This window comes from Salmo salar, unplaced genomic scaffold, assembly GCF_905237065.1.
Source record: "Salmo salar unplaced genomic scaffold, Ssal_v3.1, whole genome shotgun sequence".
Lineage (NCBI taxonomy): Eukaryota > Metazoa > Chordata > Actinopteri > Salmoniformes > Salmonidae > Salmo > Salmo salar.
The window spans coordinates 103,723-117,246 of record NW_025547324.1 but is presented as its reverse complement, the minus strand read 5'-3'; the positions used below and the strand labels follow the sequence as shown (position 1 = coordinate 117,246).

The 13,524-nt window shown below is 40.6% G+C and overlaps 1 protein-coding gene across 3 annotated transcripts in view; it reads left to right on the top strand.

Moving 5' to 3' along the window:
- The first annotated feature begins 6,143 nt into the window (after positions 1 to 6,143).
- The window catches only part of LOC106594644 (E3 ubiquitin/ISG15 ligase TRIM25), a 31,579-nt gene continuing 24,198 nt past the window's right edge, over positions 6,144 to 13,524 (top strand). For 2 of the 3 annotated variants that reach the window (XR_006762832.1, XM_045711183.1), the window contains exons 1-2: positions 6,144 to 6,842; positions 7,990 to 8,085. Coding sequence is in view for 2 of the 3 variants with exons in the window: in XM_045711183.1 (XP_045567139.1) it covers positions 6,246 to 6,842; positions 7,990 to 8,085 (693 nt within the window). In the remaining variant the exon portion in view is untranslated. The remainder of the gene's footprint in view (positions 6,843 to 7,989; positions 8,086 to 13,524) is intronic. The other variant, XM_045711182.1, reaches the window with a different exon arrangement.

Below are 13,524 nucleotides of genomic sequence, written 5' to 3'. Positions count from 1 at the left end.
CATGATTCATGGAAATGTACACGATTAAAACATTGTATTTAAATAGATATGAATACATTGAATTTTAATTCATAACATCTTCTGAAGATCAAATCAGTTAACCTGTTATGGCTAGGGGGCAGTATTTTCACAGCTGGATAAAAAACGTACCCGATTCATTCTGGTTACTAATCCTACCCAGTAACTAGAATATGCATATACTTATTATATATGGATAGAAAACACCCTAAAGTTTCTAAAACTGTTTGAATGGTGTCTGTGAGTATAACAGAACTCAAATGGCAGGTCAAAACCTGAGAGATTCCTTTACAGGAAGTGCCCTGTCTGACCATTTCTGGAACTTCTTTGCCATCTCTATCTTTTACAAAAGATCTCTGCTCTAACGTGACACTTCCTACGTCATCCATGGGCGCTCAGAGCCCGGGAAAAACCTGAATGTCGTCATCCCAGCCCCAGGCTGAAACACATTATCGCCTTTCTCAAGTGGCCGATCAAGGGACTGTGGGCTTAGGCGCGTGACCTGGCCGCCCCCGTCTTTGTGATTTTTTCCTCTGTTTGCCGAAAAGGAGATTCCCGGTCGGAATATTATCGCTTTTCTACGAGAAAAATGGCATAAAAATTGATTTTAAACAGTGGTTGACATGCTTCGAAGTACGGTAATGGAATATTTAGATTTTTTTTGTCACGAATTGCGCCATGCGCACGACCCTTATTTACGATTTCAGATAGTGTCTGGGACGCACGAACAAAACGCCGCTATTCGGATATAACGATGGATTATTTTGGACCAAACCAACATTTGTTATTGAAGTGGCAGTCCTGGGAGTGCATTCTGACGAAGACAACAAAAGGTAATCAAACTTTTATAATAGTAAATATGATATTGGTGAGTGCTAAACTTGCCGGGTGTCTAAATAGCTAGCCCGTGATGGCTGGGCTATGTACTTAGAATATTGCTAAATGTGCTTTCACCAAAAAGCTATTTTAAAATCGGACATATCGAGTGCATAGAGGAGTTCTGTATCTATAATTCTTAAAATAATTGTTATGCTTTTTGTGAACGTTTATCGTGAGTAATTTAGTAAATTGTTAGCAAATTCCTCCGGAAGTTTACTAGTATGCTAGTTCTGAACGTCTAAAACATTAGATTATGTCAGCAGAGTACCAAGCCAGAAATAATCAGACACCCATTTTTCAAGCCAGCATATAATGTCACAAAAACCCAGAAGACAGCTAAATGCAGCACTCACCTTTGATGATCTTCATCAGATGACAACCCTAGGACATTATGTTATACAATACATGCATGTTTTGTTCAATCAAGTTCATATTTATATCAAAAACCAGCTTTTTACATTAGCATGTGACGTTCAGAACTAGCATACCCCCCGCAAACTTCCGGGGAATTCGCTAACATTTTACTAAATTACTCACGATAAACGTTCACAATGTGTCATCGGTAGGTGTTAACCACTGAATGTGCCATCATCAGTAGATGTTAACCACTGAATGTGTCATCGGTAGGTGTTAACCACTGAATGTGTCATCGGTAGGTGTTAACCACTGAATGTGTCATCATCGGTAGGTGTTAACCACTGAATGTGTCATCATCAGTAGGTGTTAACCACTGAATGTGTCGTCGGTAGGTGTTAACCACTGAATGTGTCGTCGGTAGGTGTTAACCACTGAATGTGTCATCAGTAGGTGTAGGCCACAATGAGTCAGCAGAAAGGAAAATGGAGGGTGTAAAGGGAGCATGATTTTGGGGTACGACTCTCTTTGAGCTTCCTAGAAGAACCTGTCGACTGCTGGAAGAAGATTTTTGCTCTAGTTTTTTAGCTTAAAATATATTTTGATTTTAAAGTAAAATTCGAGGATGATTCCTTAAGTTTACCCCGTTGATAGAAGTGTGTTAAAGTAGCGTTTTTAGATGCCATCTGAGGGACTGATCATCCTGAGAGCCAAATAAAAACGCTTATTAAGTTGTAATAGGTAAGAAACCATCTTTCTTGTTATTAACTTAATTGTGCTTCACATAAAATTGTAATAGACAATAAATATTGTATTGGCATCCCCACAAGGGTTTAGTTAAGGACTCCGATGGGGTCGATCAATTTTATTTACTGTTGATGTTCGCTTATCATTGATTGGTGATATGAATTTGGTATTGATTGATTGATCTGGGATTGTTTATGCCTGTTTCTAGAATTTTGAATAAAATTGCTTTATTGTTCTGAAACACTGTGTCATCAAAGAGTCATACATGCATGGCGTTTTACTGTTTCTGAAATAGACTGGATTCATTGAGGATTTGTTAAAAATCTGGTCAATTAGTTTATCGGGACCAGAGAGGCTGGTATAGAGGAACCTAACCAGAGACCCAACTATAGGTACTGAGAGGGTGGTATAGAGGAACCTAACCATAGACCCAACTATAGGTACTGAGAGGCTAGTATAGAGGAACCTAACCAGAGTCCCAACTATAGGTACTGAGAGGCTGGTATAGAGGAACCTAACCATAGACCCAACTATAGGTACTGAGACGCTGGTATAGAGGAACCTAACCATAGACCCAACTATAGGTACTGAGAGGCTGGTATAGAGGAACCTAACCATAGACCCAACTATAGGTACTGAGAGGCTGGTATAGAGGAACCTAACCATAGACCCAACTATAGGTAAAAATCTGTCGTTCTGCCCCTGAACAAGGCCGTCATTGTAAATAATAATAATTTCTTAACTGACTTGCCTAGTTAAATAAAGGTTAAATAAAATGTAAATAAAGAAATAGTGTTCTAAGGTTGAAGCTCTGGATTGGACCTTGACCTTTACACTGATAGCAACAACAACCAGAAGTTGGCTGTGTCTACAGCTGTCGCAATAGACAAACAGACAGGTTGTTTACTATGACTGGATGAAGGGATGCAGTGTTGAAGGCTTCCTTTCGGTCTCCTGGTCTCTTGGGATTTAAACTGTGAATAGAGAGAGATAGTCCTAACCATTCAATCAATGTTCACAACAAACAGTCATCATTAACACTATACTGAGTGGAGACTATGGATATATTATCATATAATTTAATACAATATAATATAATGACTAGAATAGAATAGAATAACTGGAATAGAATAGAATAACTAGAATAGAATAGGACAGAATAACTAGAATAGAATAGAATAACTAGAATAGAATATAATGACTAGAATATAATACAGTATAATATAATGACTAGAATATAATCGAATAGAATGACTAGAATAGAATAGAATAACTAGAATAGAATAGAATAACTAGAATAGAATAGAATAGAATATAATAGAATAACTAGAATAGAATAGGACAGAATAACCAGAATAGAATAGAACAGAACAGAATAACTAGAATAGAATAGAATAACTAGAATAGAATATAATGACTAGAATATAATACAGTATAATATAATGACTAGAATATAATACAGTATAATATAATGACTAGAATAGAATAGAATATAATGACTAGAATAGAATAGAATAGAATAACTAGAATAGAATAGAATATAATGACTAGAATAGAATAGAATAGAATAACTAGAATAGAATAGAATATAATGACTAGAATAGAATACAGTATAATATAATAACTAGAATATAATACAGTATAATATAATGACTAGAATAGAATAGAATAGAATAACTAGAATAGAATAGAATAACATGAAAGCACATCCAGATGTTTTGACTTTTTAGCAGGGACTCTTATCCAGAACGACTTACAGGAGCAATTAGGGTTATGTGCATTTCTCAAGGGGACATCTACAGATTTTTCACGTAGTCATCTCAAAGATTCGAACCCGGAACATTTCAGTTACTTGTCCTAAGCTCTAAACTGCTAGGCTACCTTTCGCCAGTGGTGTAAAGGTAAAATACTTGAAAGTACTATCTGTAAATATAAAAAAACAAGGTAATGGTGCCGTCCGGTTTGCTTAATATAAGGAATTTGAATTGATCCATACTTTTCCTTTTTATTTTGATACTTAAGCACATTTTATCAATTACATTTACTTTTAATACTTAAGTATATTTAAAACCAAATACTTTCCGACTTTTACTCAAGTAGTATTTTACTGGGTGACTGGGTGACTTTCACCTGAGCGAATCGCATCTCTGCATGTCTGGCAGACTTATCAGTGTGGATGACGGATCACCACCTCAAGCTGATCTTCGGCAAGACGGAGCTGCTCTTCCTCCCGGGGAAGGACTGCCCGTTCCATGATCTCGCCATCACGGTTGACAACTCCATTGTGTCCTCCTCCCAGAGTGCTAAGAGCCTTGGCGTGACCCTGGACAACACACTGTCGTTCTCCGCTAACATCAAGGCGGTGACCCGATCCTGTAGGTTCATGCTCTACAACGTTCGCAGAGTACGACCCTGCCTCACACAGGAAGCGGCGCAGGTCCTAATCCAGGCACTTGTCATCTCTCGTCTGGATTACTGCAATTCGCTGTTGGCGGCGCTCCCTGCCTGTGCCATCAAACCCCTACAACTCATCCAGAACGCCGCAGCCCGTCTGGTGTTCAACCTTCCCAAGTTCTCTCACGTCACCCCGCTCCTCCGCTCTCTCCACTGGCTTCCAGTTGAAGCTCACATCTGCTACAAGACCATGGTGCTTGCCTACGGAGCTGTGAGGGGACCGGCACCTCTGTACCTTCAGGCTCTGATCAGTCCCTACACCCAAAGAAGGGCACTGCGTTCATCCACCTCTGGCCTGCTCGCCTCCCTACCTCTGCGGCAGCACAGTTCCCGCTCAGCCCAGTCAAAACTGTTCGCTGCTCTGGCACCCCAATGGTGGAACAAGCTCCCTCACGACGCCAGGACAGCGGAGTCAATCACCACCTTCCGTAGACACCTGAAACCCCACCTCTTTAAGGAATACCTGGGATAGGATAAAGTAATCCTTCTAACCCCCTACCCTCCCCCCCAAAAAGATATAGATGTACTATTGTAAAGTGGTTGTTCCACTGGATATCATAAGGTGAATGCACCAATTTGTAATTCGCTCTGGAAAAGAGCGTCTGCTAAATGACGTAAATGTAAATGTAAATTTTCTATTAACGGATCTTTACTTTTACTCAAGTAGGATAACTTTCTACTTTTTCCACCACTGCCTGCCGCCTTGACAATGTGTCTCTGTACCTCTCAGTCTCTAAACCACTAGGATACCTGTCACCTTGATAGTGTGTCTCTATACCTCTCAGTCTGTAAACCACTAGGATACCTGTCACCTTGACAGGGTGTCTCTATACCTCTCAGTCTCTAAACCACTAGGATACCTGTCACCTTGACAGTGTGTCTCTATACCTCTCAGTCTCTAAACCACTAGGATACCTGTCACCTTGACAGTGTGTCTCTATACCTCTCAGTCTCTGAAGACACCCAGCCATGGTTAGGATTATTAGAGAAGCTTTTCCTGCTGAAAGACAGTTTCATTTCATCTGGTTTCAGAAATAATGTATTGGATATGTTCATAACCCCGTCCACCTATAAGATGTGGGGGGGATCTGTATGACTAAGAAGAGATACAAAAAACTCTGATTGTAAAACGTCTTGTCTAATTAGTGCTAGATATGTCTAGGGTTACTGCTGAATGTAGTACCTCTAACCCTGATCCTAGACCTAACAGTAATAACCACACTGTAATGTAAAGTATTACCTCATTCTCAATGATCAGTCAATACATACAGTATTCATTTCAACTACAGTGCATTGTATCAATATCAAGTTCCCTCCTCATTACAACCACTTATTAATTATTATAGACACTTATAATCAGTGTTATAACACATAAGTGTATTATAAGGCATTATAAAGCTCATTAAAATAATTATAATTTGTACTTCATAGAAACTGTTACCCTTTATATATTCTAACAACTCTATTTGATTTATTCCATATTAAGGGTCCTAACCTGGGAACTAAAATCTTTGTCTCCCTCTAGACGTTGCGTGCAGTTCTCTCTCTCCCTCCATTGCTCTAACTTCTACCTCACTGGCTCCCTCCCTGCACCCCTCCTTCCCTCGTTCCCTCCCTCCCTCGTTCCCTCCCTCTCTCTAACCCCTCCCACCCTCTAACCCCTCCCTCCCTCTAACCACACCCCTCTGGTAGAACCAGGAAGTCCTTCCCCTCCCACAAACTCTCTTCTGAGGAAACGAAACTGATCTGAGTCTCTGTCTCGTCTGTCTGTGTGAGAGGGAACAACTGTCCAAATGGCTGAGCAGGAAGTTCTGCTGGACCAGGACCAGTTCTGTTGTTCTGTCTGTCTGGATCTACTGAGGGAGCCGGTCACTACTGCCTGTGGACACAGTTACTGTAGGAGCTGTATTGAGGACTGCTGGGATCAGGATGTTCTGAAAGGGGTCTATAGCTGTCCTCAGTGCAGAGAGACCTTCACTCCAAGGCCGAATCTGAGGAAAAATAACATGTTGGCTGAGATGGTGGAGAAACTGAGGAAGACAGGACTCCAGGCTGCTCCCCGTCCTGCTCTGTGCTATGCTGGACCTGGAGATGTGGCGTGTGATTTCTGCACTGGGACTAGAAAGCAGAAAGCTCTCATGTCCTGTCTGGCGTGTCTGGCCTCTTACTGTGAGACTCACCTCCAACCTCACTATGAATTTCCTGGTTTCAAGAAGCACAAGCTGGTCAAAGCCACCGCTCAACTACAGGAGAAGATCTGCTCTCATCATGACAAACTGCTGGAGGTTTTCTGTCGTACTGATCAGCAGTGTATCTGTATGCTGTGTACAATGGATGAACATAAAGGCCATGATACAGTGTCAGCTGCAGCAGAGAGGACTGAGAAACAGGTAAGACCAGAACAACATGTTGGTGACTGTCTGATAAACAAAGAATTAAAGATACAGTAGGAACTAAGGCTGTTAGAATATGAGATCATTCAAATTAAATGGATCCTCAGCAGAATAAATACGAACACAACCCTTGAGTATATAGATATGTTAACCCAGATTCTCCAAATGTATCACCATTTTTTAAAGTCTGTTAGGTTCTGAACAGACAGAGTGAAAACTCAAACCAAGTTTTTTCACCCACTGGGTCATACAGCTGCAAAGAAAATGTTTAATGACCCAAGAACATATATTTATAACCTCATACTAGGCGGGGTCAACTCCTTACACATCTAGACAGCCAATACATCTCTGTTGCTAGGCAGGAACTTAATTGGTTCCTCTCGCTGGTGTTGTCATGGCCCTGCCTGATGCTAAAACCTTCGTGGGTGTGGAAGTGTATGTGTGTGAGATCGGACTGTAGTAGGAGGGTCGTTGGGGTGGGCATCTCTGGCCTCCCTCCCAAAGGCTTCTTCTCACTTCATCTGTTGACTTGAACTCGAGCCGAATTCCTGGCTCCTCCCTAGTTCTGCAGCTGGCCTGCCTTATCAGAGACTAACTAGACTGTTGAATTCCTGGCTCCTCCCTAGTTCTGCAGCTGGCCTGCCTTATCAGAGACTAAAAATAGTTGCCCTTTGCCTCCCTCTTTAGGAACATTGATATTCAACAATAACATGTTTGAACAGAATATTTCAGCACTTCCCCTTGTCTCTCTCAGTAACTTTCCATACACCAAGTTCCTATCCACCCTTCATTGACCCCATACATTCCTTATACATGTAAAGTCATCAATACGTTATAGTATGGTAACATGAATAAGTATATTTCTAGCTAGAATCCAACAACTCAAACTTCATTATCATTAGTTATCAAACATCATTATCATTTGTTATCAAACACCATTATCATTCATTATCAAACACCCAATCAACTCCCTGATTTGTGTACTGTTAAAACTATAATCATTCACATGACTACATAATGATTTAATTTCAGACAGACACTTCCTCAATATTTGTATCCCTATCTTCTATGGGCCCTATGTCACATTACTATATTATTGATCTACTGGACAAATAAAGCTTGATTGAAGAGTGATTCTCCACAGAGGCAGCTGGGGACGAGTCAGCAAAAGGTCAAGCAGAGATTCCAGAAGAGAGAGAAGGAGCTGAAGGAGCTCCAACAGGCTGTGGAGTCTTTCAAGGTGAGTATTGTTGACCAGAGGAGACAAACCATTTAACTTCTCTCCTTCAGTCAGAGATAGAGAGAGAGGGAGAGGGGCCCCTATCCAATCCCACTGACCCCACCGTTGAGAACAGGCTGTCTTGACCCCTTTCAGAGAATAGACTGTTTAATGTCACCGACAGGATATGAACCCAGGTCTACCGCGAGAAAGCAACATATTGACCATTACACCAAGAGGACATTCCCTATTGGGCCGACACTGATTTTGAAGTCGCAGGCGGGGCTACCTCATCACATAACCATGACTAACCATGACAGACTCATGTCTGCTATACATTAACATGGAGCTCTCAATTAATTTCAATTCAAAGGGCTTTATTGGCATGGGAAACATATCTTTACAAATGAACAGAAATGAACAGTAAACATTACACTCACAAAAGTTACAAAGGAAGAGACATTTCAAATGTTATAATTCAATTGGAAAACAGAGTTTTTTTGTGGTTTCACGGTGGGTGGGACTATCAATATTTGTTTGTGTTTCTTCTGACCAGAGAGAGTGGGCGCTCCGTGTCACGCAACTTGGGTCAAGATCTGTTTCTTGCTTTGCTCATAGGAACAGGGCACCATTGAAAGTAGTGATTTCTGGGGTAGCGTTATTGTGGAGGTGGAGCAATTGAAGTTGAAGTCTCTTGGTGTTTGTGATGCCGTTTGGTGTGAAGCAGACCAGGTGGTGAGCGTGGTGAAACAGAGGAGTCACTGTCAGCGTTTGAGTCTTTACCCGACAAAGTCATGTTGGGATATATCAGTTATCCTGTTAGAGTCTTTGTGTTGAACCCACTGAGCTGTTTCAGGTGCAACGTTTATGGTCATGTTGCAGCAGTTTGTAGGAGGGAGATTCCAAGATGTGGGAAGTGTGCAGGAGGTCATGGGATAGAGGATTGTGTAGTTTCGGTGGATAAAGTTCTGTTTGTCAACTGTAGGGATGCCCATGTTGCTGGGGATCAGAAGTGTCTGGTGAGAGAGAGGCAGGTTGAGGTGGCTAGAGTCAGAGTAGTGCAGAAGGTGTCGTATGTTGAGGCAGTGAAGAAAGTAGAGGAGGATGGGTCAAGGGTGAGGAATCCTGAGGATCCCTGTGAGTAGTAGATCTGTGCCAGCACAGAGGGATAGGCCAACGAGTGATATAAGCTTCAGTAATGTTGGCTTCTTAGAGTTCAAAGCAATGGTTATCAACTGTACCTCAGAAATGGAACGTAAATCACAGACAATAGATGTTGTGGTGGCAGCTGCAGAGAAGTATTTGGTCACATGAGATTTGACTTCAGAAGAGTTCCAGGGTGTGTTGAGTGGTGGTGTCCCGTCCTCCCAGGTCATTGGCATGGTGCAGGAGCAGATAGGGTCAAAGTAGTGGAATGGGGTAGTGGGTTTGTAATGACTGTAGGGTTAGTTGGGAGGGTGTTTTATTATTTGTATCACAAAGTAAAATAGATTTATATTATAGTCCATTTGGGGGCGATAATACAACATATTGGATGCCAACCGCCGTTAAACTCCAAAGAAGAAGAAACTTTATATTATGGATATGTACAGTGTTGTAATGATGTCTCTCTCTCTCTCATTCCATCACTTTCATGGTAGTTGGTTGTGTGGGTCTCTGGTTGTGAATGGGATGCTGACAGACAACCGTTGATGGAGATTTATAGAGCTCTGCTCAGGACGACAATTGATTATGGGTGTATAGTTTATGGAACAGCAGCAACGACTTAAGCTGGACAGAATCCAGTATATAGCTTTAAGGATATGTACTGGTGCATTTAAATCAACATCTGTATGTGTCTTACTAGTGGAGGCAGGTGAGATGCCTTTGGGTATACGGCGTAATAAATTGTCATTATCTTATTGGGTTGCAAGGCTGTGAGGTTGAGCATCCCACTGCTACTGTTCTAGATGACTGTTGGGAATATACTAGTAGACAAGGCAGTGGTTTTGGTTGGACAGTTGTAGGTATCAATGTTATTATGGAGAAATTAGAGAATGGGTGTAGTAGTGAGATTCTGCTGGGTCCCAGCACATTCAGGTGTGGAAGGGAATGAAGGGAATGAAATTGTAGACCAGTTAGCTATAAGAGCTTTAAAACAAGATATAATATATGTTAATGTTCCACTTGGTAGAGGGGAGGACAAATGTAAGATCAGAGACATTTTGATAAATGTGTGGCAGAAGAGATGGGACTCTGAGCACAAGGGACGGCATTTATATGTCCTCTAAACGTCGGTGGACCAAGGTTCAAAGGTCAGATTAGGAAGGAAGAGGTGGTGTTTACTCGATTGTGCTTAGGACATTGTACATTGAACTGGTCCTTACATCTGGTTGGCAGCATGTGAATGGTTTGTGTCTGGAGGGTATTGTCAATGAAACGGTGGAGCATGTGTTGTTATATTGTTGTAAGTATGTTGAAGAGAGGGAAAGATTGAAGTGTAGGGTCATTGAGGTTGGATGGGGTAGGGGGGGGTTGGAAGGGATTGTGTACCTGGATCCCTCTGGGTTCTCTATGGTGTATAGGTCAGAGCGTGACTAGGGGGGTTTCTAGCGTTTGTATTTCTATGTTGGTGGTTTGTATGGTTCCCAATTAGAGGCAGCTGGTAATCATTGCCTCTAATTGGGGATCATATTTAGGTAGCCCTTTTTCCCACCTGTGTTTGTGGGATATTGTTTTGTGTGAGTTCATTCAGCACCACGTAGTTCACGTTCGTTGTATGTTTATTGTGTTTTGTTTAAGTTTTCACTGCAAATAAAGATGTGGAACTCAACACACGCTGCACCTTGGTTCGTCCACTATCACGACCGTGACAACATGATTAATCTAATAAAGTCCCAACATCAGATTAAAGTACATTTCACAATTTTATTGTCTGTTCATATTGACAACTTTTAGAGCACAAAATGAGGGTATGATTATTTAAAACTCATTTCCAGCATTATTTTAGGAAAGTTAACTGAAGAGGCAATGTTTGTTAACCTATATTCTAATTATAATAGTCTGTTTTTCAAAACATCATGAACATCCTCTGTTGTCTGTCTTGAAACGATGCAGTTTAAAATACTGCATGATATGTGTATTTAGACAATTGTATTCAAGACAGCTTCAGTTTCCACCGGAGTATACAGGTTCCAGTGCTCTACTAACACTTCACACAACTAATTGTTGTCTAAATTAAAGACCATGATCAGCTGAAAAAGATTTTGGTGCTAGGCAGTAATATAAACATGCACACAGTCCACTAAGTTTCCAAAAAATCCCAGTTTTCAAAAATCCTGGTTGGATGATTCCAGATTTCCTGCGTATTCCTTCCTGATACTGTGAATCTCCCAACCGGGTTTTCAAAGAATGTTGGGAAAGTTACCAGATTTTTGCATCTACCCGGGACAGGACTCACCCATGTCTGTATTATAAACCGAGCTCTTCTTTGTCTACCCTCATTCAGCATTGTTCACACCCTCTTAAGCCTTAGACCCACCCATCTCTTTAAGGATCCACATGTGAGACCATGTGCTAAACAGAGTGAGTACAGTAGTGTAGTAAACAGAGTGAGTACGGTAGTGTAGTAAACAGAGTGAGTACGGTAGTGTAGTAAACAGTGAGTACGGTAGTGTAGTAAACAGAGTGAGTACGGTAGTGTCGTAAACAGAGTGAGTACGGTAGTGTAGTAAACAGAGTGAGTACGGTAGTGTAGTAAACAGAGTGAGTACGGTAGTGTAGCAAACAGAGTGAGTACGGTAGTGTAGTAAACAGAGTGAGTACGGTAGTGTAGTAAACAGAGTGAGTACGGTAGTGTAGTAAACAGAGTGAGTACAGTAGTGTAGTAAACATAGTGAGTATGGTAGTGTAGCAAACAGAGTGAGTATGGTAGTGTAGTAAACAGAGTGAGTACGGTAGTGTAGTAAACAGAGCGAGTACGGTAGTGTAGCAAACAGAGTGAGTACAGTAGTGTACTAAACAGAGTGAGTACGGTAGTGTAGTAAACAGAGTGAGTACGGTAGCGTAGTAAACAGAGTGAGTACGGTAGTGTAATAAACAGAGTGAGTACGGTAGTGTAGCAAACAGAGTGAGTACGGTAGTGTAGTAAACAGAGTGAGTACGGTAGTGTAGTAAACAGAGTGAGTACGGTAGTGTAATAAACAGAGTGAGTACGGTAGTGTAGTAAACAACCAAATATTACAAGACTATGTTTATCGACATGTCTGTAGACAGTGACATCATGAACATTCTATTGTAGTCTGACATCATGAACATTCTATTGTAGTCTGACATCATGAACATTCTATTGTAGTCTGACATCATGAACATTCTATTGTAGTCTGACATCATGAACATTCTATTGTAGTCTGACATCAAATTTGTAGTTGTCGTTATGAAAAAGTATAAAAACATAAACGACACACTGCATGACATCAGCAGCCTGGTGGTCCAAATTAGCATAACTGTTGGAATAATACTGAGAAAATGTGAAAATGTTGATACCCTCTTAAGGATCGAACCCTTTTATTCAATTTTCGCCTAAAATGACATACCCAAATTTAACTGCCTGTAGCTCAGGACCTGAAGTAGAGATATGCATTTTCTTGATACCATTTGAAAGGACGCTTTGAAATTTGTGGAAATGTGAAATGAATGTAGGAGAATATAACACATTAGATATGGTAAGATGGCAGCAGTGTATGTGCAAAGTTTTAGACTGATTCAATGAACCATTCTGTTCATAATGTTGTATCAGGACTACCCAAATGTGCCTAATTGGTTTATTAATACATTTTCAAGTTCATAATTGTGCACTCTCCTCAAACAATAGCATGGTATTATTTCACTGTAATAGCTACTGTAAATCAGACAGTACAGTTAGGTTAACAAGATTTTAAGCGTTCTGCCCATATCAGATATGTCTACGTCCTGGGAAATCTTCTTGTTACTTACAACATCATGCTAATCAAATTAGCCTACGTTAGCTCAATCATCTCGCGGGGTGATACTGATCCCGTAGAGATAATGCTCTTTTAGTGTAACACCAGATCGCAAATGAGTGCATTTCACAAATTTAATCTGTTCACAATGACAGCTTCTCAAGTGTTTTTAATACTTCATTTGTGGAGGTCAAGATTCTTTCAAAACTCATTTTCAGCATTTATTATGAAAGTTAACTGAAGAGGTAAAGTTTATGTTAACCTATATTCTAATTCTAATAGTCTGTTTATCAAAACATCATGAACATCCTCTGTTGTCTGTCTAGAAACGGTGCTGTTACAGATACTGCTTGTGTTGGTCATCATGTGACTGCATGGGAAGATTAGAACATGTCACCACCCTTTTCTTTAGGTTAGTTTAATGTGAAAACAAGGTTCATTTAATTCTAATTCTGAAGATGAATAAGAACATTTAGGCATTAGAGTAAATACATTGAAG